Source organism: Falco rusticolus, chromosome 12, assembly GCF_015220075.1.
Source record: "Falco rusticolus isolate bFalRus1 chromosome 12, bFalRus1.pri, whole genome shotgun sequence".
In the NCBI taxonomy this organism is placed as follows: Eukaryota; Metazoa; Chordata; class Aves; order Falconiformes; family Falconidae; genus Falco; species Falco rusticolus.
In genome coordinates this window covers 782,542-808,915 of record NC_051198.1, presented here as the reverse complement: position 1 = coordinate 808,915, position 26,374 = coordinate 782,542, and the positions used below count along the sequence as shown (strand labels likewise).

Genomic DNA, 26,374 nt, shown 5'->3' with positions numbered 1-26,374 from the left:
TTAATATGTTTTCCTCCCTGCTGGAGCAGCCTGGGGGAGGTGATGCCGTGGACTGGGTGAGACAGGGAGACCTGGCCCAAGTGCTGTCCAGCATTGTAAGATTCACCATCAGTGAATGAAAAGGAAAATAAATGGATTTGCTTAACGTTCTCATTTCAAGTCACACAGCTGCTGCCAAGATGCGTAAAGATCAGCACTCAGATGTCTTTATTTCCTGGTATGATCGGAGGTCTGGCCTCAGGTCTGCTTTCAGAGAGGCAGAGCAGGCTTGGGGAGGAAAGAAAAGAATGTTAATCACACCCACACACAAGTTTTGTGTCTGCGTACCTGGTTTGCTTTTCATCTACCGCTGCACCTTTAGCATCAAGTGTTTTCTCAGGTAGAAGACATCCATTCAGAGCGCTCTGTAATAAAGCCTGAAGCTGATGAAGGACAACTGCTTCACATGCTTCAAGGTCTTCTTCTTTCAGATTGCCAGCCCGATTACAAAAGCTACAAAATAAAGCAGGTATTACATGCGACGTTTATTTAAAGCCCAGACAGTCAGCATCTGTCGAAGGCAGAATCTGTAACACTTCTCCTGGCTAATGGAATAACTGGTGAGACATCCCAGAGGGACAAACACCTGTGATGCTCTCCGCGAAAGATGCAGAGGATCAGGAGATCCAACCCAGCACTTGAAAAATGCCAGGTTTAATCTCACACCTTTGCTTTTTGACAGGGAGAGGAACTAGCACACATCCACTTGGTGAAACCGCTTCTTGGCCAGGCAGCTCTGGCCATGCTGCCACCAAAGTGGCGATGTTACAGGAACCTGCCTCCAACAGCAGGCTGGAGGGCCAGGTCAGTTACGCAACCCTTCCTCCTAATTCCCTAGAAATCCTCTACCCATCAAGTGCTTACAAGAATCCTAGTTTAGGGAAGCTGACATACAACTTTAAATAAAATTACAAAGCCGTTCCCAGTTCTTGTAATTAAGAGCCTGTGCTGCAGAGGGGCAGCAAGGACTCTCTGGCCCTCGTTTTGTTAACACGTGGGTTTTGGTGATTCTCTTTACTCTTTTACCTTGAAGAAGAAATTATTTTTCTGGTTATTGTTGTCTACCTGAATAAATCAGGTAGCAGCACTACTAGCTAAGGGGACGCTCTCATTCTTGGAAATAAGTATTTACTTCACCTAAGGGATCTATGGAGCAAGGCTGCAAGACATGCTACATTTAGGAAAGAGTATTTGTTGGAGTAATTTGCGCATGTGCTTCTATGTGCCCTATTTCAGCTCTCTGATGACATTAAAACGGTGGAAGAGGAGGGAGGCCTCTTAGCAACTAGCAATATTTGTTTGCAGGAGCCCGCCTGCTTTTTGCACCAGCCATTTGTCACCACAAGAGCGAGGACTCTGGCTCAAATCTCAACAGGCTCCTGCAAAGCTGCTCGGTAACATCCTCTCCCCACTGCTCACCCAAATTCAAATAGAAGCATGTAAGCAATCAACAGCAAAACTATTACAAGCAATAGGTTGCATGTATGGCAGCAAGCAGACAAGAATACGGGTGACGGGGTTAAGGCGCAGGCAGCACAGCCTGCCTCCCCGGTTCTTGCCGCTCTATGAGGGCAGCAAAGAGGGGAGGCAGCTTGCAAGGAAATGGCATTAACCTGAGCAGCTCCGCCGTCCCCATCGTCCCCACGTGCTTGCCCTGGTACAGAGCCTGGCGCTGGGGGCTCATCCTCACCACCACATCTTCTATCAACTGCAGCGCACAAGAGAGTCCCACCAGCATCCTGTGGTGCCTGTGGATGACCGCAAACAGGGCTTGAGGTGACCAGAGTTGCGACAGGTATTTTAAATGCATTGCCTTGCCGTCACACCCGTTGGAAAAACACACACCCTCATTTTAGCTTTTCAAAGCCAACAACAGCAGAACCCCCCGGCGCTTGAGCTCTGTAGGAAGGAAAAGAAATAAAAAAGCACATGAGCAAACAAACTATCCAAGAATCAGCCAGGGCTTGAGATGCTGCATTGAAATTACCCCTGTGCTGGGTAGTTTTAATTCCTTCACCTCCACAATCGAAACAAATCTGGTGACCACCTACAGGTATGGGCACATAACTGGGACCTCAGAGGGGGTTTGATGAAGCTGCACCTCTATAATGATGCAAATTAGGACTTAAACATTGAAACAATACAGCAGGCTAATCCTTGAACAGAGGTGTCAGTGGCTATTCAGGTCCAGGCCGGCTGCCTGCTTTGTTGGGGACTTTCCAGGCCAGGTCTCCACCAGCAACGCCCCAGCTGGGCCGGCGCCCGCAGAGCCCCACAGGCAAAATAAAGATTTATTTTTGTTTCTGCAGCATGTAGAAGCCGACATATTTATACAGTTAACCTTGGTTTATGCTCCCTCAAGTGAAAAGCTCTACGCACGAAAGCTTGCGTTGCTTTTGCCATCATGTTAAGCTGTACTAAAAATTGTGTTTTTCATTGGACTGTTGGGCAACAGTGAACAATTAAGTGGGAGCTGCCGTGCATTTAGTTGAGTTTCCTAGACATTTAATAAGCAAAACAATACCAGGGAGATCACATATGCAGTTAAACAGTGCTTTTTCTTTTCCCCTAGTCTTACAAACCCTGTATTTTAGCTGCCAGCTCGTTTCCCATTGTTTTCCTCCCGCTGGGTGGTCCTTCCAGGGTGCCACTCGAGAGGGATACAATAATAAAAAGGGAAGGGGAAGGAAGGGACACCAACATAAAGAAAAACAAAATGTATGACAATCTGCAGCAGGCTACGGATCAGAGGTCAGCAAACAAGAGGTCCTTCTCTTTTACAGGTTGCTTCCTGGAAACAGTCTGATTAAGCTGACAGCTTGAATTATGTGTTACATTTTGTAATGCACAATCCATCTGTGCTAAGTCCTCTTCAATGCAGCTGAAGCAGCACAGGCATAAGCTCTGCCTTTTTCCACCCCTTCAGCGCAGGCCTTAAAATAGTCATCATCTTTTTCTGCACTAATTCTCAGAGACCCTCTCCCCCCACCACCTCCCGCAACCCGGGTTTAAGCCCTTAAAGAAACGGCCGGGTGCTCTAAGGAATGGTAAGAGGATACGGAGCCTTTCACCTCCGGTTCAGCAGCTCAGACCGGCAACAAACCACCGAGGACCAGAGCTATCGGATGGCTTCACCTGGCGGGAGGGGGGCTCGGGCACCTTTATGGTGCCGCTCAAACAAGCCAGGCAAGCTCCAGGGATGCAAGACCCGAATGGAAAATACACAGCCCAGGCTCTCATGTGGGTCTGAGCTGGCAGGATGAGTCTGAAAGCATGTGTACAGCCTCTGATCAACAAGCCCACCCAGCAGCGCTCAGAAACAGAGAAGTTATTTGCCAAAAATCGTAATTTTTAATAACTAAGATAGCAAAATTGCAGCACCCTACTGTGGGCTGCAGCCAAGGCACAAACCTTACACTAAATAACTTTTCACAGCAACATCACCTTTACTTGGTTAAGAACTCAATGATGTTGTCACGATAACCATTCTTCTAGCTGGAGAAGGCAGTCTGAAACTAGGCTGAACTCACCCAGCAGTAAAACATGACCTGCAAACACTGCGGAGAAAAAAACCCAAAACTTTTTTTAAAAAAAAAGAGAATGGTATCTCTGCAGTAAGGTAGGAAAGGCATTTTCTCCAATATGTAAACTTGTGACTTCCTGACATGCAACAACGATTATGTTTTGCCTCTCAAGTGAGCTGTGGTCTCTGCACACGAGAGTTCAGCTCCATCACCTGTACTCACTTCAAGTAATGCATCAAAAGGGAACAAACAGCCCAAAGACAACAGGTGAGGGAACGGTACTTTGTTTGGATGGCACAGAAGCAACACTGCTGCACTGGGAAAGTCCAAGCTACAAATATTTCAATTTAAGGTGACAAATATGCATAGTTTTGCATAATTTCAGCACATTTATTCAAACAGATTAGGAATTTCATCAGAAAAGCACGCGGACTGAAGGGACGTCACAAGACGTACGACACGGCTCATTTTGTTAAACTGTGGCATGATACATTCAGACCAAAAAATGTTGCATTCTCATTGTTTGTATAACTTACATAATTGAAATTCATGTACTAATAACTTGGAAACTTCTCTCCCCCAGATTTTCAGCTCGTGAATTATTTTGCAAGACTTGAGCATGCCTGCTGAATTTCACGTGCATTGGAAAGACAGACTTGGAAGGTCCACCTGGTTTCAAGTGCAACAACAGAAATGCTGCTTATCCCACCATGAGATCTTTCATGCCTGCCATTTTCAAAATTTTATCCCTGCTTTCATTTTCAGGTAAAACAAATTAAAATTTGTATCTTTCCTGCAGAAACAGCTATCAATGGCAATCCCACTTCCATGGCCTTAAGAAACAGAGGTATTCGGCTTCGCATTACGTAAGAGGAAACCTCCACGTTCTGGTTTCAGTTGTGCTCTGGAGATAATGCGAGTAGTGAAACCTTTTGTATAATTTAGCTGGGCTTCAAGAGCATCACACAACATTTTCATCAGTTTGTGAACAGCGAGGCATCACTAGTGTTGACAGGGAGAGAACAGAAGGTTAAATGACTATTGCTCAGCTATGACTTCTCTAGCAAAGGCAGGCACTCTATGCAACTTCCCTACAAAGTGTTATGATTAACAGGTGTTATACAAAAGAAAAACTGGGTAAAAGCTATTTAGATGTAAATTAGATGATGTTTCCCTAGCAAGTAACAGTCTGATGCAAATGTGAAATGATAAAGTTACAGAAGTGTATATTGATGGCCACTGGTTTCTGCTCAACCGTCATCTATTAAAACACAAACTAATATTGAAATCAGTAGCAAAGACAACATGACCATGAATGCAGGAAGAATAGATGAGTTAAGCAGATTAAAAAGCTGCAAACAATCAAAAAGAAAAAAAAAACCCCACACAAACCAGAAAAAGAGGAGTACTCATTCTCCAGGGGTAAAAACACCAGTTTCTTTTGTACCTGGTCGCTCCCCAACACCCCAACGCACAGCTACCACCTAACCACCCTGTATCTAGTGTCTAGTTAACTGCTCCAGCTAGGAGCATTTTGCATGGAAGTAGTACTCACACCAGGTAGGGAAACCCAAGGGGAGCAGAACCTCTGGAATACAGCACGTGCCTGCAGAAAAGGCTTTCCTCAATATTTCTGTTGTGACTGGGGGCAGGAAAATGCTGGTGAGGAAGGAGAAGGGTGTTGAGGATACAGAGGAGAAGGAAAGAGAAGCATGCTGCTAAGGCAGAGCAGGCAGGAGAAAGGCAGCAGCTGTAGGTCACAAAATTGTGGGGTCAAGCAGTGGTAGGATGGCCGGGGTGAAGGGGGATGTGGACATGAAGCACTGCAGAGCAACCCAGCAGCACATGGACTTTCAAAAGAACTAGGAGACAGGAGATAAAAGTGGGAGGGATGCTGTTGCTGCAACATGGCACAAGGCGAGGACAGGAAGGGCTAATGGTGGTTGGCATGGGGCTGTTCGAACACAGCAAGGGAGCAAAGCCAGCCCTCCCATGCAACCTGGGCAAACGCCATGGGCCATCTCAGAGCAGGTATTACCCTGCCAGGATGGGGATGTACTTCCCTGTCTTACAAGGGCCTTGTGAGGCCAAAAATCCAGCTACGATTGATATTACAGCCCTCTGATATTGCAGCTGTTGGCAGTAAAGCCCCACCACTTTCACTCGGTAGCAGAGGACAAGCTGTGCACCTGTGTCGCACTTTCCTCAGTTTTTCTTTCTCTCCTTCTCTCACTGCTACTTCCAAACAAAATGTTCAAAATATTCAAACAACTGGAAATTTTAATCCACAGAAAGTATGCTGTTTAGTAAATTGTATTATTATAAACTTGTTGAAATAAGATTTGTGTACATTTAAAGAACTTCTGTTGCATTTTAACAAGCATACTTAACTTGTCCAAGTCTGACCTGAACAAGTTACCTGAGGCCATCAACCACCAGCGCAGAGGCAGCAAGATAATAAACAAATAGGTAAGAAGTCTTTCCCCCTGTACATGAGCTTTAGCTCCGCACATCAGCGAAGCTGCAAAAATAGCCTCCAGAGCACACACTAACGAGTGAGTACCGGCAAAGACAAAATATTTAAGGACATACCCATCTGGTCCTGAGCTGACCGAGGGTTCCTTGTGCGCCACGGCAGGGTTTGGTGGTTGCAGTGGGGAGCCCTCCACAGTGTGGGCATCCCTGCTCCGCTCCCAGCCGGTCACCAACGGGGCTGTTCCATGCAGCATGCCAGCAGTGCTCGGCACCACCTCCTCAGTGCTCCTGGGGACCGGGAGCTTGCTGCTGCTCTCCCAGCTTGCTTCCTTACAAGTCCACCAGTTACTCAGGCATGGCTTTGGTTCTGTAATAACAACAGCGACAACAATATTCCCAAAACATTAGCAGAACCAAGGAGTACATCGTAGCATAGGGAATTAAACTAAGATTGCCTATGCCATTTGCGCACCTCTCATTTAACACAGAGCATCCCCCTGCTCTCCCTTCACTTGGGGTTTCCCTGCCCAGCGTGTCCTTCCGCAGCGCTCTCGCAAGGGGGAGTCTGGGGAGGCTCCAGCCTCCACGCTCGCGCCTTTTGGGTTTGCAGCTCTGCCTGAGTGGGAAACAAAGCTGGCACTCCTCGCTCCTCAAAAACCACCCCCGGCGTGAAGACCAGCTACTTCACTAAAACCTCCCTGAAGGAATGGTGAAACGGGAAAGCTGGAAAAAGCTTTTCTTAGGGGGAAAAAGGTGCACGTAAAGAGGCTACTATCGTACACATTTTTCTACACCTTGCAGAAGAAAAACATGCCTGGAGGCTTTTAAACTCTACATGTTAATTGCCTTCTCTAAAAGGTACCGGGGCTGAATCACGCTTCTAAGATGACAGATACACTCCACCTATCTTTTTATAGCATGCCAAAAGTTAATGGACCAGGCAGTGCTGTAACAAAATAGTATTGCTATGGAAATTCCCAGTTTTCCATAAAATTCACCACGGGTTTAAATTAACCAGCATTCACACACCTGCTAACACTACAGCACCCAGCATTTCTGCCTGTCTTGGTCATGGAGTTTCACTGGAACTAAATCACTTAAGGTTTATGCCAAACAGTAGCTGCTGCCAGGATGGGCTCTCTTGGCCTTGTTCCAAATTTGTGAAGCAAGTATGTGCAACAGAAACCTCACACCTGCTGGGAAACAAGGATAGAGAGGAACTGAGGGTTTTTTCCACTTTGGGGCTGGAGTGACAAAAGGGCCATTTTCTTGCTTTGGTAACGTGGCGGCAACAGGGTTTATTCTGTTCTAAATTTCGTGCTGCCACTGCCTAGCTCAACACACAGCTGCGAAGCTCTGCACCAAGCTGGCAGCAGAGCCCAGCGCGTGCTTGCCCCTGGTATCTTCATCAACTCCCATCATTTGCAGCATGGAAAGTCAAGCTTAGGAGAGCTGGAACAAGCCAGTCCCCTCCACGCATTCAAACCTGGACCACATTAGCCTGTTCACTTCATAACATGCATTTGGCAGCGGACAGACATAAGAAGCCCCCCAGGCAGTCCAAGGCGATTACTGTGCCATTTGACAAAAACCTCATTTTGATTTTGAACCCAACTGTACGGTTTCTCTGAAGGCAGAGATACTGCATTCCAGACATTAAATGGGTATTTCTTTCCCAGACACGATGCTGGCCACCTCGGCCTTCCCCGCAGGGAGGAACCAGCGCTCTGCAGAGCCCAGGGCTAACGTAAGCCCGGCTGGACTGGTCTCCTTCCAGCACCAACAAGGACAGGCTTTCATTAAAATGGAGAAGTGGCAAATGCATCACATGAAAGAAAATGAGAGGCAAATAAATTCCTTAGAGAAATAAGGAGGAATGGAAAAAAACCTTGAGAAAGAGGATGCCAGAAAAACCCTGAGGACAGAAGAGCATCTGATGGGGATGCCAGTTTTCCTCTATAAAGAAACCCAAAATCATTACAGGAGAGAAGTCGTCCCCGCATCATTAGGGTTGCCACCAGTCTCCATTATAAATAGCACAATTTTAGCAATTGTTATGGGGCTTGGGAAAAACTAGTTTAAGTTGAAAACTGCTATGTTAACTGGGAAGGCAGGGGAGAGTATTTCTGCAAGGTCTCAAAAAAAGGAATAAACTTTTACTTAGCGACAAATCTTTGTCACTGTGACTTCAAAAAGAAGACCATTTGCTTACTCCAAAGTAACCAACCAAGCCAGTAAAATGGGAGAGAACACATGTTGCCAAGATGGGGGTGGAAGGGAAAAAAAAAAAGAAAGGAATGACAAGTTGGAACACAGCTGTCACAAGCAGCACATCTCACCCCAGAGCCTGAGTATCTTGGCTGGGAGGGTCTGCATCACCCTTCTCAGAGCAGCCCAGAACACAGCAGACCACCAAGGAGGAGTTAATCCAGCCACATCTGGGGACATACCGATCCTCACTCTACATTGCCAAATCCCACTTTTGGAAAAGGTTGAACTATTGTGCAGAAGTGTGTGAGGGTGAAGGAAATCAACCTGAAACAGAAGTGACATACTCTTCCAGTAAAGTAGGTTCACATTAAGCCTCAGTTTAAGAAGTTCAGACTACTTTAGCACAACCATGGGCACAGCAGTGAAGAAATCTTCACCTTCTAACAGTGAACCTGAACAGGTTATCAGCCCCTAGGAAGCCCTTGCCTGCCCAGATGAGCAGCCTGGGAGGAAACAGAGTTAAAAGGAAAAAAAGAGAAAGAAAAAAAATTTAGAGTGCCACCATGCTTCAACCATAGTGCAACAGGTATAGGAGAAAGCAGCAGCCATGGGCATCGCTCTGGTTGGGATGAGCGTGTCCCAGTGCCAGGCAGAGGCAGACAGGCACACATCCTGCCGTACCTGGGATGCTTCCCTGTGGCTCTTCCTCCTTGGGGGTAGCTGGTTTAAGATCAGAAGCTGAGGAGATGAGCTGCTCGGAGCCTTCCTCACTGGCAGCCAGGTCCCTGTGTCTTGCTACTCCCTCCACTGATGCATCGCTCTCTAAATCAGCATTTCTTCTCTCTGGACCAGGTTCTTCAACTGACAGAGAGCATGACGGTGAGTCGAGTGTCAAGCAGCTCTCTGTGGGCTGGGGGTGGTTCTGCTGTGCGCCCAAACTTCCAGCGGCAGAGACAGCTGAGGTATGGCAGCCCATAAAGACTGTTGCTGGATGATACAGTCCTGTTAGCACGCCTGTCTTGGTGCTGATTTCTGCCTGTCTTCCAACCTGCGGCATCTGAAGAACACATGTGGGAGATGGTTTAAGGAAACACACAGGCAGCACATTGCAAATGGAGCTTCTAGAGGCTGGCATGTTAGTTTCTGGAGAGAAAAGTATCACAGAATTCAAGTATTTTCTACAGTAGTAGTATTATTATTATTAGACAAACACTTGGCACGCATTTCTGGCATCCTAGCGTGAAAACAAGGGCCTGGACCTCAACTGATGTTCTTGTGAGCCAAAACAACCAGTGGCAAAAGTGCACTGCACACCCAACCAAGCTAAAAGAGACTGAAATATATGAAGGACTTCAGTCAGAACAGTTACTGTTGTTTTTTTTTTTTCAAATGGGCAAATCTTTAAGATTAGATTCCTGCAAAGGCTTTTAAGGCCCTGGACCAAAGCATGACCTTTTAAGTCACCATCCCTGGAGGTATTTACAAGATGTGTAGATGTGGGACATGGGTTAGTGGTGGACTTGGCAGTGCCAGGTTAACAGTTGAACTCGATCTTACAGGTCTTTTCCAATAACGATTCTATAATTCTATTTAGAGCCATCCACAAAGTCACTGAAAATGCCTTGAAGTTCCTGACTGTAGAGGAACCATTGTGCTCTACTTGTATGCGAGACGGTACAGCTGCCGGTAGCCTGTGGTTTAGGCACCGCAGCATCCCCAAGCCAGGAGAGGATCATTAGGACACCATTGCAGTGTCCGTGGCACAGCTGGCCTTTCTGGAGCCACCCACAGCAGCACCTCTGAGCAGTCTCCTCCTGCTGCTCTTCTCATGGTCTTCTCCTGAAGGCAACAGGATGGGAAACAGTCCCCAGAGAGCTGGAACCGTACATCTGCCATCACTCACTTGTCTATATTTCCAGCTTTGCTCACAGCACATCAACAAAGCAAATAAGAACGAGGCAAAAATCACTGCATTCATTGTCTTCCTTCTGCTCTTTCCTGTCTGTTAAATCACAATGATGAGGAAGGACTACTCAGCTAACCCCACGTAGATGAAATTGCATTTTCCACAAGGCAACTTGGGGCACCAAGTAGAAACATTTTAAATGGCACTTTCCTCCAAGGACTGTTGAACTTGCATGAAAATAGTTCCAACGGCATAACCACTCTGCTTCTAAATCCCAGTATTTTAATACTTGCCTTTTTTTCTTTGTAAATCTACTCAATCAGAACAATTTAGGAGGAGTGGCTGCTGCCACCACTACTACTAAAAGGTCACCGCCAGTTTATGCAAAGCCAAAATTAGCTATCGTAATACCATTGTTCATACTAAGCAGGGCTTACTTTTCAGCCCTGAATCACAGCAGGACAATTTACAGTCACCTCCACACCTCTCTCCTCTTTCATTGCCTGACCTCTTCCTACCACACAAACTCAGCTGCCAAGCCCAGCTTAAAGGAAACAAAGGCATCTTGTCTAGTTTGTGACCAAGTTTCATTAAAAAAGCTCAAATTCCACGTAACAAGAAGCAGAACAAAAAGCCATGAAGTTATTTTAAGGAGGAGTAAAGGTTTGCTACTCAGATTAAGTTCACAGCTTATTCCATCACCACTGCTCGCGGGTTCCTCCTAATTACTTTTTGGGTGTTGGATTTGCTGCTTTAAAATGCATCTAGCAAGTACTTTATGGATTTAGCAGCTCCTGGATGTGGTGTTCCAAAACAAATGCAATTCGAACAGGTACAAGCGCTTGGCAGTCACACCTCTAACAAGCTCCTCTGATTGCTGAAAAAAATTATCTCTTCACTGCCTTTGGATTCTCAAAACAAAAGTATGGCACATAACACTGATCTAGGTACTGTTTTTACCACCAACAAACAAGATGGTAAAAACACGTAGATGGCTTACCTAAAACAGTCAACAAAATTACTGAACTTCACGTCACTCCAGCTGGGAGTTAAATGAAATCTCTGCACAAAGCACACTTAGAATCCTTTTTTTGGCTGTGAAGAGCAGGCTCCCCACTTCTTCCTCCAGTAACAAATACAATCTTTTTTACTATCATTAAAGTGTTTTGAAGACAACAAAGGTAAGAAAAAAAATGCCTTCCAACAGGACTTACACAAGGGCCCAGTCTCCCATGGCAGTGGCTGAGCACGTGAAAGCTAGGGAGGTGAGTGAAGTCCAGCCAGAGGCTTGTCTCTTCCAGGTGCCAGGTGTTACGCTCACCTGGTGACTCCTCCTTTCTCAGGCAAGGATGCTCTGCCACCCACGGGTGTTCCTGGGAGGTGCCCTATGCCCCACATCCAACAGGCATGGCAGTGCCAAGATGCACAAATCCAAAAACTTCAAGAAAGTGTTTTGAAGTTGAACAACAGACCTCACTGCACAAAGGCTTCAGAGGCCCAGGTTATAGGGCTCTGCCGGCTGAGAAGGACCTCTTCTCCTCCAGCTTCCAGCACCAGACTGCCAATACACTGGGCTTAAAGACTGGTGCTCAAGTCCTTTCCATGGAGAATCACGGTTTCTAGACAAATTGTGTTTGTGTATACGATTTCTGAGTTTGAAGACTCCCATAAAAATTGAGAGTCCTGAAGGGGACATATCCCACAGCTCAGCGAAGCACCAGATATGCACACTGGCGTTTTAGGGGCACTGTGATACTGACCATCTCTAGAAGATTGGTTCTGTGACTGTCCTTCTTGGTCTCCAAGACGCATCAGTGACAAGGTTATCACGTGATCACTGGCATCCTGACTAGCCTGAAGGAATATCCTGGATATACCACCTGTTAACCACACACGCTCACTATGACTGACTCGGTGCCACATCACCCAGAACAAACTCTTGTATTTTGGACATAATAAGAAGCAGATTTTAAGCGAAGTGAAGGTGGTGGGAAATGGACACCGTCAGTCTAAAAAAACCCCACAAACCCACAGAGCTACAAAGTAAGATCTGAGACACAGCACACAGACAAGGCAAAAGGATGCACAATTTAACTGAAGTTGCCTTTGTATTTAAGGAGGGAGAATGAGGAGAAAAAAAGAGAACGGGATCAAAGAGTCCACAATCAAGCTATTAACTGTAATTCAACATGAAGTGACATATTTGGGTATGCACCAAGTTCTTGTACTGTCCAAAACCTGCTAAGAGTTTTTAAAAATCTAACTCACATCTTGAGCCTTTGAAGTTCTAGTATTTATGTAAACTCTTCCATAGGTTAGAAATCACGTCTCCTACACTGACTGCTTTTAATTGAAGGTTCAAAATTAGCGGTCAAAAATAAACTCACCTTTTCACGTACAGCTGAATTAAAAATGTAATTCACAAACTGCTGGAGGTCTGCTTATATAGGTCAAGGTTGCTCAGGTTCATTGCTTTGTATATTACAGTTTAAAGAATGCTCTAAATTCAAGGTTTTTAACTTTTTAATCTATGGGGAAAACTTCCTATAAACTCAGATTAACAACTGCTAATGCACTGAAGAAAGAAAACTGAAAACCTTCCTCCTACTATAAAAACAAAACAGTGTGGCCTCTGTTTCTTTTCTGATAAGAGTCTTAAATACCAAACATTTAACTGCATAATAACATTTACTGGCAGCCAGGCTGCCTGCTTAGCAGATATATAAAGCAGGTAAAAGGAGGAAAAGTTAATTTCTTGGCTGAATGATTCCATCGGTAGCTATAGGGCAAACTAGAAAGTCTTTTAGTAAAGTAGCAGTTGATTCTTCTATCAATCTGCAGCACACATACTCTTCCAAGGAATGCATTAAATATGAAAATCATATCCCGTTATCATCTGTTTCCAGCTTTCAGCCCAGTAAGCTTTTCTTAATGAATGCTGTAGCCTAAGGGACAAGCATGCTGTTGGCTTTTCTGAATAATGGAGTGATGCTACCATTTTTGCTTATTACAATATCGACTAGCTGAGGGGGTTTCACACATAGTCACAAGTGACTACTCTTGCCAGCATGCTCCAAGTTATTACAAGATGTTTTTAGACATTTCATCTAAAAGAGCTTTACTGCTTTTAGTGAAGAAAACAGCTATGGTCTTGAACTGTATCATTTATATGGAGATAGGAGGAGGGATTAGAAGCCTGCATTACTGCAGATATATAGCAGAATATATTTAAGTATTCCTTGTCAGTCTTTTTGTCTGTTACTTAGATACGCAATCTCTTTTTGCTTCTTCTGAGAAAAGGTCAAAATGCACAAAATTATAAATACACCGTATGAATTGACTACTGCATTTTTAAAAATACCATTCATTAAGAATATTTCCTCCTCGGTCAAGGCCATTTTCACACTATTCGGCACAGGAATTACAAAAACCAACACAAAAATGAATATAAAGAGTTAGTGCTCTCCTTCCTTTCTGATTCTAGATCTTTGGTTAAAATAATTGCACTTTTTACCCAGGTTATTCTACTTCACTCAGTCACTAAACAGCATTTCACACTACAAATGCCACAACAAAAATCCCCACGCAAAGACTGCTTAGCAATGCCTGCCTCTTCATGCAGCAGCTCAGAGGAAAGCACATCAATGTAATAAACACATTTCCCCACACACACTTCTTTCGCATTACCTGCTTGTTGTATTCTGCTTCCCTGTCACCTTCCGCTGACAAGTTACCTTCCTGAAGTGGTAACATACTTCTAATTTCTCTTCCATACCATGCCTAAAAGTGAACAAATCTATTACATAAAATTGAAAGCCAAAAAAACTCCACCACAAATCAACAAATATTACTTTGCAAATTGTGCGCTTTTAAATGTAATATCCTAGCAGCACTTTTTACTTGGACTATATTTAAAAAGCCAGAGATCCCATTTTCTCCTAATTTTTCCGCTCCCCTGAACAAATTACATGGCCTGTACACAGCATTCTACAGGTTTTTAATACACATGTACTCGTTCATGTAATTTAGAATCCTACAAAACAGTAATAACTTGCTGACTGAAATTTATTTCATTCCAACTGGTATTTGTTACGCCAAATTATTTCTGCTCTATCCAGACAACAAATCTGCTGCTTTGGGATGAAATGAGCTTTAGGATTTCTTTTTGTTTTACATACATCATCTTACAATTCACTGAGCTATTATAAGGAAAAATATATGGCAGATGTTATAAAGAGCAACCCAGCATGAAAGGCAACTTGCTGTAGTGTTACTAACAAACAACTGCACACACCGTCTTCACCTCCACTACATTGTTTAATTGACCAAATGTAATGCGTTCGTAGTAGGACTACTGCATAAAAGCCAAGCACATGCAGCACCTATAATTAATCCTGTTTGTTAGTAATTGTAAACCCCAATAACAAGTTACATCGGCCCTGAATGAAAGCACTTCAGTACCTATTCTGCATCAGGTAATATGCATGAAAATAAATCTTTAAAACAATTAACCAGCTCTGCACTGCACTCCAATGGTGCATTCAGCAAGCCTGCTATTTCCCAGGTAACAGAAGCTGTTCATAAAATTGTAAACATGAAATTTCAAGAAACAAAAACTAACCACATGAGAATTAAAGATGCTTAAAATAAACTCAAATGTAACTATTAGATTTTCTTGAAAGCTTAAGCATATTTACTTATACTCCCAAAAATTACCAAACAAATTGCAGACATGCAAACAGAGGGAAAAAAGTGAATTTTTCAGAAACAAAACAAGTTTGGTCAGCTACAGCTTCATAATAAAATGTGCACATAGTTTTAATAAAGCACTCCTAAAAGGCACTCCCCCTTCCTGGGGAAAAAGAAAGAAGAGAGAAAATAGTAATGATTTCTTTCTGTGTACTTCCATGATAGATTAAACGATTCGTAATTCTTATGCAATCCACAACAAGGGGGCTCTTCATAACCACAACACAGAGGATATGTAATCTGTGCTTTGTTCAACAGCTCAGAAAAATAAGTAAGTGCAACCTGGCAAAAAATAAAATGGATGGCACACAAACATCAAAATGGAAGCAATGAATGAAAACCCTGCATGCAGACCCACTCATGGCACAACTGTGACTCACACCAGTACGTTGTAACAACCCACCCTAGTGAAACTGGCGTGCATTAGAGTTACTCAGGGGGAAAAAAAAATATATATTCTTAAAAACAACAGGGGAAACCTAGCATCACAATGCATACCCTGTCCTGCCCCGCTTTAAATAAAAATTTAAAATGAAAGAAAAGGGGCGGGCTGGGGGTTGCAGAAACTGAAGCGAGCAAAGTATACTCTGTGAACGTCACCAGATCCAACATGCTTAAGAGTTACCAGGCACTAGGTAGCCTACAGTTGGAATTTATTAATGTGGGTATGAACCACGGCATGTTAGCCAGCCCACTGGTTTAGTGGAGTGGAAATAATCCGCCACCACAAGAGATGGCTATGTCTTTTCCAGAGAGCTTCCTTATTTCCAAAGACAGGGAGACCAGCTAACAACACCCCAGACCACCAGCTCCGCACACAGAAGTCAAGGACAGCAACCCCCAAATAGGAAGGGCAGATGCAAACCTACAGCATTTCAGAGTGCACAATAACCAACACGCATGGGTCCCACTGCCCCATCTCAAATGCCATACGTAAAAATCTTCCCCGTGAGCACAGAAAAAGGGAGAGCAGGGCTATTTACTTTAATGGGAACAACGGAAGGCAGGGTTAACACATTGCAAGTTATAGCTAACATGGGGAGAGTTGTCTGGGGCCAGCTAGTTGTTGTTCTTAATAAAAAAAGCAAGGAGGCTTTCAATGAAATCAAAGACAACTAATTTTAAAACAATAAAGCTGGGGGGGAGGGGGGCACGGGTTTGTTTTTTCTAGCCACAGTGCAAAATTACTGGATTGGGCTTGTCACGTTACACTGCATTTGAAACCTTATGAGGATTCAAAAAAGGACTAGAAAATGCATTAACATCCACAGTTAAAAGGACCAAAGATTTTTAGAAAGGACAAAGGCTCACAATTCGGTTCATACATTTATCTACTGAAAGAAAGGAACTTTTCTAATGCAAGAACTGCATACAAAGGGTTTCTTGCCCTTTACTGTGACGGAGCTAGTGAAAGGCAAACCAGACAGCAGGAAAAAAAAAGGTAATAAAACACATTGCTGCTTCTACATCCCTAGGTCAGGCTAAACCGTAATAACGCTTCATAGTGTGGTGCTTCCAGAGCATACCGAGAGAAAAGTTTCAAAAACACTTCAAAGTAAGGTTTCCTCATTTGTTTTCTAAGTTTTACACTTTCCCCCCCTTCTGCTCCCCCTTGTTTTTATGTTGCAGTTGGATTCTTTCCTCCTCTTAGCTTCTTTCAGAAGTGCTTATGTATTTCTTTTCACATACTTGCTGCATTTAGCCTCTCAGCCACCCCACACTTTTCAGTCCTGTACCACTGTCATCCAAGGGTGCTGCTGCATGTTTACATTTTCGGGAACCTGGACCCAGGCTTTTTAGACACATCCTTTCAAGAGGATCACAGTCTAAGTTTTACTGTCTCAGATCAAGCTCTGTGTGCTCCTGAACAGCAGAAAGAGGGAGGAAAGGAGTACACTCCTTGGACAGTGTTCCTGTCTTAATTCAAACTGCATTTTGGAGAAATAAAACACAATCACAACTGAGTTCTAGAGAGCCACACAAAAGTGTTGTGTCAGTACCCCATCACAGGGGCTTAAAATGCCTCAACTGATTTGTTTTCTTTCCTACTTTCTTCCAGCAAGTTAAAAAAGGGGTGCAGCAGAGGGACCGAAACAGCCCCTGCCAAATTCTTCTGAAGAAGCGCTACTGCTGAACTCATTTCCCTCCCAGATTTTCCCTCTCCAAAAATCTGACTCCATATATTAGTGGCATGAGCATGTTACTTTTTTTTCTTTTTTAATCTGAGATCATCGCCAAACTATATCACTTCGCAAAATCCTGATTTGTTCTTCAGTGAATAGCAAGACAACATATTAATAATGACTCAAAAATCCTCACAGCTCGGCTTTTTCTTAGAGTAGCCTATTCAAAGTACTTCAGTCATGAGTTATGATAAAAAAAAATCCTGTTTCAAATTGTTTCAAACATCAAGGTAAGTAGTAGAACTAAGTGTGGCCTTGTTTGAGCTCAGCTTTATTCCAGATAGTTCAAACACAGTACTTTGTTATAACCCAAGTTATTTACTCTGACACTTCCTCTGCTGATGAAGACAGAGCAATAAGCAACGGCAAGACTAACTACAGCTATTTAGGGTGTTCACACCAGCAAAATTATTAAATACGTCCTGAAAAACTTCCATGAAATATATTTGGGTATTTTTAAGTAATAAAAGCCTTACTAAAATATGGTTTTATAACAAAGTTTTTTGTGAAACTATTATAACTAGTCTTTTTGTCCTAACCTAGATAACACTGGTTTATTATCGTATCACTAAAACTCCAAACACATGAACTATCTCTACTTTTTTAACCTTAGTTCTTCCTCTCTTCCAAGAGACTTGGAAGACTGTAGAGCAGATGTAGAGTTCTGCGAAGTATTGCCGACTACATCTGCAGCTACAAGTAGGGTCCATTACATCATATATTATCAGAGTTTGGGTTAGTTTCAAATCCCCAAACACCACCATTTTAAGCACTCCAAAACATCTAATGAGGTTTCACTAGCATCTGAAGTCTTAATGTGCATAATACTCAGACAAAGCCAATTTAGCAACCCTGTACTAACAGTAAACACTAATGTATTAAGGCTTATAGAAAGTTACTTCCATCTTCTGAATCATCTCTGAACTTGAAGCTTTCATATGAGCTTCAAATTGGTCAAATTCCTTTAAAAAGGTCTGGTTTCGCAGAAGAGCTCCTTTTTGTCGTTCTTCTATTTCTTTCAAGTATCTTTTCAGCTTCACGTATTTTGTTTTCATTCTACGGGGGAAAAAGAAACCCTTTTATTTTCATATTATTTTAGTATAAACACATCTTTTACAACCACCCTTCTTCAGACACATGCATACTAATGCTTACGTAGGAGCTGCCCCCTCAGCCCTTGCAAAAGAAGTAGACATGTCCTTCTGCACAGCTGTCCAAAGCTTCATAACACAACTGACAGGATGTCTGCTACATAACTTCAGACTGAAACAGGGGGGTTTAGTGTTCAGAAGGGCAAGTATATTAAAAAACTCTTGTAAATCTGTTTTAAATGGATTATGTTTTAGTCACATCACATTAAAACAAAATGAAAATTGTATTTAGAAGAATGTGCTCCACAAGTCATACAAATTGTAACATGAAGGCTGCAGTTTCACAACTGCTTTAAACCAACCTAAATCCATGCTGTCACCAAAAGTGGCATCTCACTCCATGCCTTTCTTTTTTGTGCCAATACTATCCCCTGTGTGGCCAAGTGACAATTTAGGCCAAGAGTAATCCAGCTGAAAACACCATCTACACCAGTTCTCACCCATCCAAAAAGCAGATTCACTTTGAGCCAGACTTATTTTCTTATGAAGGGCAGCCACACAAGCCTTTAGTGCCAACAATGGGAAAATGTGAACCAGGTGCAGTCAGGAGCACTTTTTGGTCTCGATGTGCCTACAGGTCTGCTTAAATCAGGAGTGAAACTGAAACCTATATCCCCCCAAATACCAATATTTTCAGAGAAACTTCAGTTCATAACTTGTTAGATTCAAATAAATCAAATAAAAACAGAAAACAAAGTACATGTGATGCTCCCCAAACTGTTTAGGCACTTTTTTCTGTAATTTACACCTTCGCTTTCTAATCTAAAGGTCCTCTTTCATAAGAGGAGTTCCTGAGGAATTGGTCATTATTGCACCTAGCTCTTGGTCCCTTGAGCCAAGACAGAAAAGTCACCTCTGAGCTTTACAAAACACATTTGAGGAAAGGAACAGAACAATGGATGAGACACTTTTAATTCCTCTTTTGTTGTTCTAGTTTGTTGATTCGGGTTTCCGTGAGGTTTTTTTCTCTTTTATTTGTTTGGGTTATATTGCACTTTGGTTTGTTGTTTAGGGTTTGGGTTGGTTTTTTGTACCACCTGTATATGCAATTTACATTAAATAGATAATGCAGAAACAATCCAAGCATCAGGACCAGAACCTAGAATTTCCTCCAGGACTTGCCAAGACTTTCAGACTTTCAAGACCCTAGGACTTTCTTGCATGAACTATGCTACAGTGATTTTGTAAAAGTTGCATAAAACCAATTTGCATGTTAGTTATTATGAAGATAATAACATATACAGTATTAATAGAATAAGGCAGTTGCGTTATTGCTGAAGTTATTTCACCAATAACGCAAGAGACATTAATCTTACATTATACTTAACATACGAATATAAATTTATTATAAAAAAACCTTCAAGGTCACATTCCAAAAGCATTCCACGATACCCAACTCTTTGCAACCAAAATAAAATAACCTATAAGAAGCTTTTCAATGGGCTTACAGGTATGCATCAGATTTTCGGTATTCCATCAGTTTTCTTTCTAATTCTAGCCTTTTGGCTTCACTGGAAGAAAACAAACAAGACAGTAAGATAAAACTATTTCACAATTCAAACTCTCCAAATGCAAGAAATAAAGCATTTTTTAACAGAGCATAACCTTTTCATAGCAGAAAGCACATTTTTGCTAGATTAGCAGTCTTACAGGTTGATATGCCAGCCAAGCTTATCACTAACACACACACCCCCCCACACCGCCAAACAAAAAAACCCTAAACCTCAAAGCTTTTACTTTTCTCTTTGTCCCTCGCTGGAACAAGAGCTATGTTGTTTGAAAGGGAAAAGATGCCTGAACAGGTATGTATCCACACAAGACCCACCAAAAAGCCAGAGACTTTTGCCCAGCTTAAGCTGCTATTCCAAGTCCCTTCTCCAGCAGCCCCAAGAAGGGCTCTGAACCCTGAGACTCATCACGGGCTCATGCCTCCCTTTCTTCCCCACTCCGAGTCCCAGAGCAGATCACTTCCAATGCAGGAAATACTCAGCTGAACTTGTTCAAATGGACAGCTCCCCAGAACTCCTCACAGGAATGAATCAATGCATTAAAATGGAAAAAAAAAACCCAATCCCAACTGGTTTACAGACCCAACGTCCTATCCAAGAATTTTATTTAACAATTTGAACTGAAAATCAAGTACATATTTCACACTTACACATTAAAGCCAAGTACATCTAGAGATGTGCTAGCAATACCTGCCAGTACTTAATACAGGGTAACAGATAAAAGTAACCATCAAAAATATTTACAGTTGTGAAAATGCTACGGGGCCATCTGTATCCACCAAAAGCAACGCAAGGTTATAGGCCCATGGGGATGATCAATGTGCTTAAGAACAAACTCCATCTCTTATCTACAATCTATTTCAAAGTAAATCTACTTCAGGGAGGAGAAAAGAGCAAAGCTGATACTATTTCATAATTACAAACTGCATCTGAAAACGAGCAGCCATCCCACGAGCAAATAAAAAAAAATTAAATTGATAAGACAGGGGCTTCTAGTAAATTCACATTACAAACCCTGCAACAATCAAAGTGTCTCGAGTTGCTTATTAAAAAAATAGCATCAAGTTCTTAGTAGTGAGGAAGGCTGTACACATGCAAGTGATGTGGGCATATACATGAGATCGCATACACCTGTACGGCTAGGTATGCTTATCTGTGGATTTGTGCACTCCCCCACAGACACGTCCGCACCACAGCCACACACATCTGCCTCCTCCCAGTTGCCCTGCAAAGGAAAGCAAGGGGGAAAAAAAACCTTTCTGCTTCTTAGTCTGTGAGATCAAGGCATCCATTTTACCCATCTGATCCTGCCACTGTCTGAAATAAGATTAGGTTTTCATGTCATGTATGCAATTTAAAAGCCACGCTTCATCTGGGATCTCATCCTTTCAATTTCCTTTAACATGATGGACAGCTAAGCAAAAGCAGATTTCAAGATCTTGTTTTTACACTTCTAGAAGTAATTTTCATGACTCAGTGAAGATCACCGATATCCTGATGGATGTAAAAGCCAATGGATGCAAACAGCCATTGGCTCCAATCCTATTTCTCATTCTTTGATACCATGGGTAGTACATCACACTCCTTAGCTCCTGAAAGGCTGCTTCCCTCCTACCAGTGTGGATTTTCAGTATCTCATTCATTAGTCTGTTACAGATATTTAGACAGCACATGAATATAGAAGTAAGGTCTTCTCAAGGCAAGACAAAGCAGTATAAAAAAATACCAGGTAAGAGCCTCTCAACATTTGAGTATCATCATTACAGATGCCTAAAATGGTTACTGCACAGCTCGTGGTGTTTTGCAACACAGCTCTGTCCAAGCACTGAATTAGAGGCAATCAAGACTTTACTTGTAGATTTTCTTGCCCAGGCTCTGGCGAGGTTTCAGCAGTTTCTTTGTGTCAGTGACAGAAGCGAAGCTTAAAGCAATACAGGGATCGTCCTGGCCATTCCGCTGCACCACACCCTCCTTTTTTACATGAAAAAGGAAAGCTTTCCACCTGAAAGTTTTATTTGTTCACGCAGTTTCGCATTAGATTAAAATGGTGCAAACAGTCAGTTATCAACCTTTTTTTAAATGGGCAAAAATAGCATACCAGAACTTTTTAAGGATTCAGGTGGCTCATTTTCAAAGAACCCTGATTCTTCAGTCTACAGAGTGTTGGTTTGGGATTTGAAAGCAGAATTGAATTCTCCGGTCAGCTGCAAGCTCTCTCTAATCTCTGTCATTTCACCAGGCATCAATCTGTAGCGATATTTGATCCCTCACCTCCCATTTAAACCAGCAGGACTAAGATGCCTCAATATTTTTTGAGATACCAGGCCTTAGTCTCTTTGTGCTTCAGTTTCGCATCCATAATGTAGGAATAACAGTACTCCTGTCACGATACCCTGTTGAGATAAGTACATAGAAAATTGTGCAACACTTGGGCACAATGCAATCTTCCCATAAAAGTAAGAAATGTTATTTTTACAGTTGTTTTACTACACCAATCTGGCATTAAATCAACTGTTGAGCATTCAGCTGCATCCACCTTACCAGCCTGGAGCCTGGCCAGAGCTTGCTCAAGCCTTAGCTGATGCTGCTGGTCTCCTGGGTGGGTTAGAGGAGGCCTCTTTGTTACCATCTTCTACATACAACCGATACCAGCTGACATTTCGGAAAGTAATAATCCCTACCCGGTTTACATTCTCTGTTCTGGACATCTCAGCATTTGCACACATTTACTGCAAATCCCCCTCAGTGTGAAGCACCTGGCCTCACTGTCTGAAAAGCAAAGCTAATTGCAAAGTTAGTCACAGTGTTAAGTACAGCACTTAACTATATAATGCATTTAAGTAATTGCCCACATGCCTTTCTCACTGGCAACCGCTGAAGATTAAGTGCTGAGTAATCACAACATGGTCAGGTCTGTATAAAATGCAGAAGGTAAACCCTCTGCCCCGATTCACTTAAGGTCTTTGACACCTCAAGCCTAATTCTTTCTAATTTTGCTCATAACAGATACCACTGACCTGTGTACAGAGGCCTATGCACGCAGTGATTCTTATCTTTAGATTGGCCAAAGTACCAGCATTGGGAAATAAAACATGGCCAACAGAGTCTAACGTGTAATTTGAAGCACAGTTACACGCTCTTTGCACAAGTCTCAAGGCAGTCCACACTGACCATTTATTGGCAGCTTAATATCTGGTGGCTAATTTCTCAAGCACTACAGAGCTTAGATATTTAAAGAAAAAATATATTTATGAGAATAGGTTGAAAAGAAATGTTCATGAGAACTCCCTTCTAGTTCACCTAGTCAGATGAGGGACATAACCAAGCAGTAGCTTCCTCACCATACTCAATATCTTGCAAAACAGCTTATTAGTAGTGGCTCATTGTGTGCTTAAGCGCAAGCAGGACTGCCGTCAGGGGCGAAACAGCTGTTGGGTACTTCAGGTCTTAGGAACAGGCGACTTGACATTAGATCAGTGCAGAATTCCAAAGCAGGATTTAAGAAGCTGAAACGCTCCAGTGACTTAACAAAAGTTTTTATACTTTACACTTTAAAAAGTTGGTTAGATAGAAGGTATCACTTTGAGGAATTCTGCAGAGGCAACTGCCTCTGCAGCATCATTCCCAGAGGCAAAAGCAGCATACAACTTGCAGTCTGGTTAAAAAAATATAAATTACTCCTTGTTTGTCGCCACCACCAGGTACAAATACATATTTTATTTTATATTTGAAAGTACATACAACAGAAGTTTGCCAGGCAAAAAAGTTCTATTTATTATCACAAGACCTGTTAAGCTGGATCTCCAAAGGAAGCACAGCTTATGCCATCGTGCTGTCTGTCTGTAATTCCCCTTCCTCAAATAACTCCTGAATGTTTCAGTGCAACTGAATTAGAGAGACGAGCAGATGTTCAAAACATCCTACGTTCCCAGAGGTTTCAGAGGAGTTGGAGAGGGGTAGGTAGTCCATTTGTGCAGGGTGAGCTCAGCCTTAGCTCAGACAACAGAGAAGCTACAAAGGAGGTGACCCAACTTCATGCAGACAGGGCTCTCAGGAAGTACAAGACATCTCCCATCCTAAACACGAGGGACATCTGCATACAAAGACATAGTTTAAAGCAGCATGCAGTCTAGAACGCTCAGATTTTAATCTGCCCTCACTCTTCATTTTCTAACACTGCAATTTAGATAAAGTGCCCTCCCTATCTAGGGCCCACATCTTTAATAATTTCTATACAATAAAAGTATACTTTGTATATTCTTATCCAGTCTTTTAAACAGCAAGTTATTCCCATTTTGCTTGCCAGCAGTCTTCCAGACCAGAACAGGATATTAGCAAAGACATAACGCAGCACTTTTGTAAAAGCACTATCTATGTGCACATTCATATTCTCACAGCCACGGTGTTGTTATTTCTGCTAATACCGCACATTTCAGACACCAGCACAAGACCCAGAAATCAAAGTCTTCTGCAGGAGCTGGAAAACAGGTACTGCTTAAATACCATAAATGATCTCGAGAGACTTCCTCTGGCCAGAAAAAAGTGCTAATTGACACCAATTACTGTGGCTATTGCAGCGAGTAAAAGGCCAGGAGCATCACTAATTGCGCAGAGCTTCAGAGGAACTGACCACAGATGGACATCTCTCAGGCCAAAGCAGAAAGCCTGCATCACCACACACGCTTTCTTCCTGAAGTCATATCATAAATCTTAAACTGAAACACATAAAAAAACTTTTTTTTACAGATTAAAAAGGTGTCTGTAGAAGAAACATCTGTACACATCCATTCATCAGCTAGCCAGCTCCACAATACCAGCATCTGTATCATTTGCTTGGTTGCTTAAAATAACAATTTTATAAATATTGCAAGAAGCGCTCCAAAAGACCCGGCCAGGCAAGCAGGAGCAGCACCAGCAGGAGCAGCACCAGCAGGAGCAGCACCAGCAGGAGCAGCACCAGCAGGAGCAGCACCAGCAGGAGCAGCACCAGCAGGAGCAGCACCAGCAGGAGCAGCACCAGCAGGAGCAGCACCAGCAGGAGCAGCACCAGCAGGAGCAGCACCAGCAGGAGCAGCACCAGCAGGAGCAGCACCAGCAGGAGCAGCACCAGCAGGAGCAGCACCAGCAGGAGCAGCACCAGCAGGAGCAGCACCAGCAGGAGCAGCACCAGCAGGAGCAGCACCAGCAGGAGCAGCACCAGCAGGAGGCCTGCCGCGCTCTCAGAACCCCCCGGACCCAGAGCCCAGGCAGCAGCGACCCGCGGCGACAGCCGGGTGCCCGCAGTGAGCCCGCCTCAGGCACCCCCCAGGCAGTGCCGTAAGTGCCCCGGGACGCTGCCGGGGCCGCCGGGCTGCCCACCCCCGCCCCGCAGAAGCCCCCAGGTATTCACCCCCCGCATCAGCCCGCTACAGCTCTCCGGCAGCGCGGCATCGGCCGCCTCCCCAGGGCAGAGGCCCGGCAGCCGCCGCCCCCTGCGGCAGCCGCGGGCGCACCGGGCCGCCACGGCAGGGGCTGGCGGGGAGGCCCGCGGGTGCCGCCGCCCCTCCCCTCGGTGCCCCTTACCCCACTGGGGCGCGGCGGGGGGCGAGCCCGGGGGGCGAGCCCGGGGGGCGGAGGCCGGCGGAAGGGCGCACGGTCTGCTCACCTGTCGCGGAGGCGCCGCAGGAGCCCGCCGAGGCCCTGGCAGCAGGCCCGGGGGGGGGCGGCGGCGGCCGGGTCCGGCCTGCTCATGCCGCGCTGTTTACGCCGGTGGCCAAAGCGACGGCTCCCGCCGTGCACCGCGCCGGCCCCGCCCCGGAAGCCCCTCCCCGCGCGCGCGGCTGTCCTCCGCAGTGCTGCGGCGCGGCCGGCGCTGGGGCGGGCCGGCGGCGGGCCGTATGCGGGTGTCTATAGATACGACACGGACATACACAGCGCATAGGTGCGCACGTCCGTAGCAGGGAGGCACCTGCGGGACTGCGGCCCAGGGAGCCGTGCCCGTGCTCCGTCCCGCCGCCCTGACCGGGCCGTGCCGTGCCGCTCGCTCAGTAAACCCCGAATTGGCCGGGGTCTGGGCAGCGGCCCCTCAGCGTTCCTCGGAGGCTGCCCCGGGGCCAGCCTTGAGGGCATTTGTACGCCTTTAGGGCCCTCTGAAGCCTTCAGTGGCTTAAAATATGTCGACTATGTGAGCGTTGCCAGTGCAGGAGACAGCAGGCACGCATGTGAGGGCTGTAAGAGGTCTCCCCGCCATTGTGTTGGAAATCTGTGGCGTAACTTTGGGGGACTGTTGAGATTTTAAACATGTAATCCTAAATTATTGCTTCATCTGTTAATATAATGTTAATGTTAATAAATCTGTTAATTTAGGTATTACTACAGCAGTTACGATGGCTGTGGTGCTCAGCCAATTCTCCAGGCTGGTGCTGAGGAAAGCTGGGCCCCAGCCTGTTCAGTACCCTGGGGCAAGGCAGTAATCTCCAGAAAATGGGGTAAATGCAAGGCACCAAGACATTAACTCCAAAAATAATTGGGAGCTGACAAACAGTTATGGTAGCAGGGCCCCCCTTTAATAGTTGGTTTTACTGAATTTCTTGTACGGTATTGTTTTTCAGGAAAATAACCAAGAAAATGCAAATGGCTTCTTTCCATT

The 26,374-nt window shown here is 44.2% G+C and overlaps 1 protein-coding gene across 11 annotated transcripts in view; it reads right to left on the bottom strand.

The window, feature by feature from the left end:
* The window catches only part of KIZ (kizuna centrosomal protein), a 54,268-nt gene extending 28,738 nt beyond the window's left edge, over nucleotides 1-25,530 (bottom strand). For 3 of the 11 annotated variants that reach the window (XR_005106940.1, XM_037405143.1, XM_037405145.1), the window contains exons 1-8: nucleotides 25,391-25,530; nucleotides 19,687-19,749; nucleotides 17,987-18,143; nucleotides 13,843-13,935; nucleotides 8,931-9,306; nucleotides 6,156-6,405; nucleotides 1,653-1,787; nucleotides 328-492 (exon numbers count right to left, since the gene is read on the bottom strand). Coding sequence is in view for 9 of the 11 variants with exons in the window: in XM_037405143.1 (XP_037261040.1) it covers nucleotides 328-492; nucleotides 1,653-1,787; nucleotides 6,156-6,405; nucleotides 8,931-9,306; nucleotides 13,843-13,935; nucleotides 17,987-18,143; nucleotides 19,687-19,749; nucleotides 25,391-25,476 (1,325 nt within the window). In the remaining 2 variants the exon portion in view is untranslated. Of the gene's footprint in view, nucleotides 1-327; nucleotides 493-1,652; nucleotides 1,788-6,155; nucleotides 6,406-8,930; nucleotides 9,307-13,842; nucleotides 13,936-17,986; nucleotides 18,144-19,686; nucleotides 19,750-25,390 lie in introns of those variants that run through there. The other 8 variants (XR_005106941.1, XM_037405148.1, XM_037405147.1 and 5 more) reach the window with 6 other exon arrangements.
* Nucleotides 25,531-26,374: the final 844 nt, after the last annotated feature.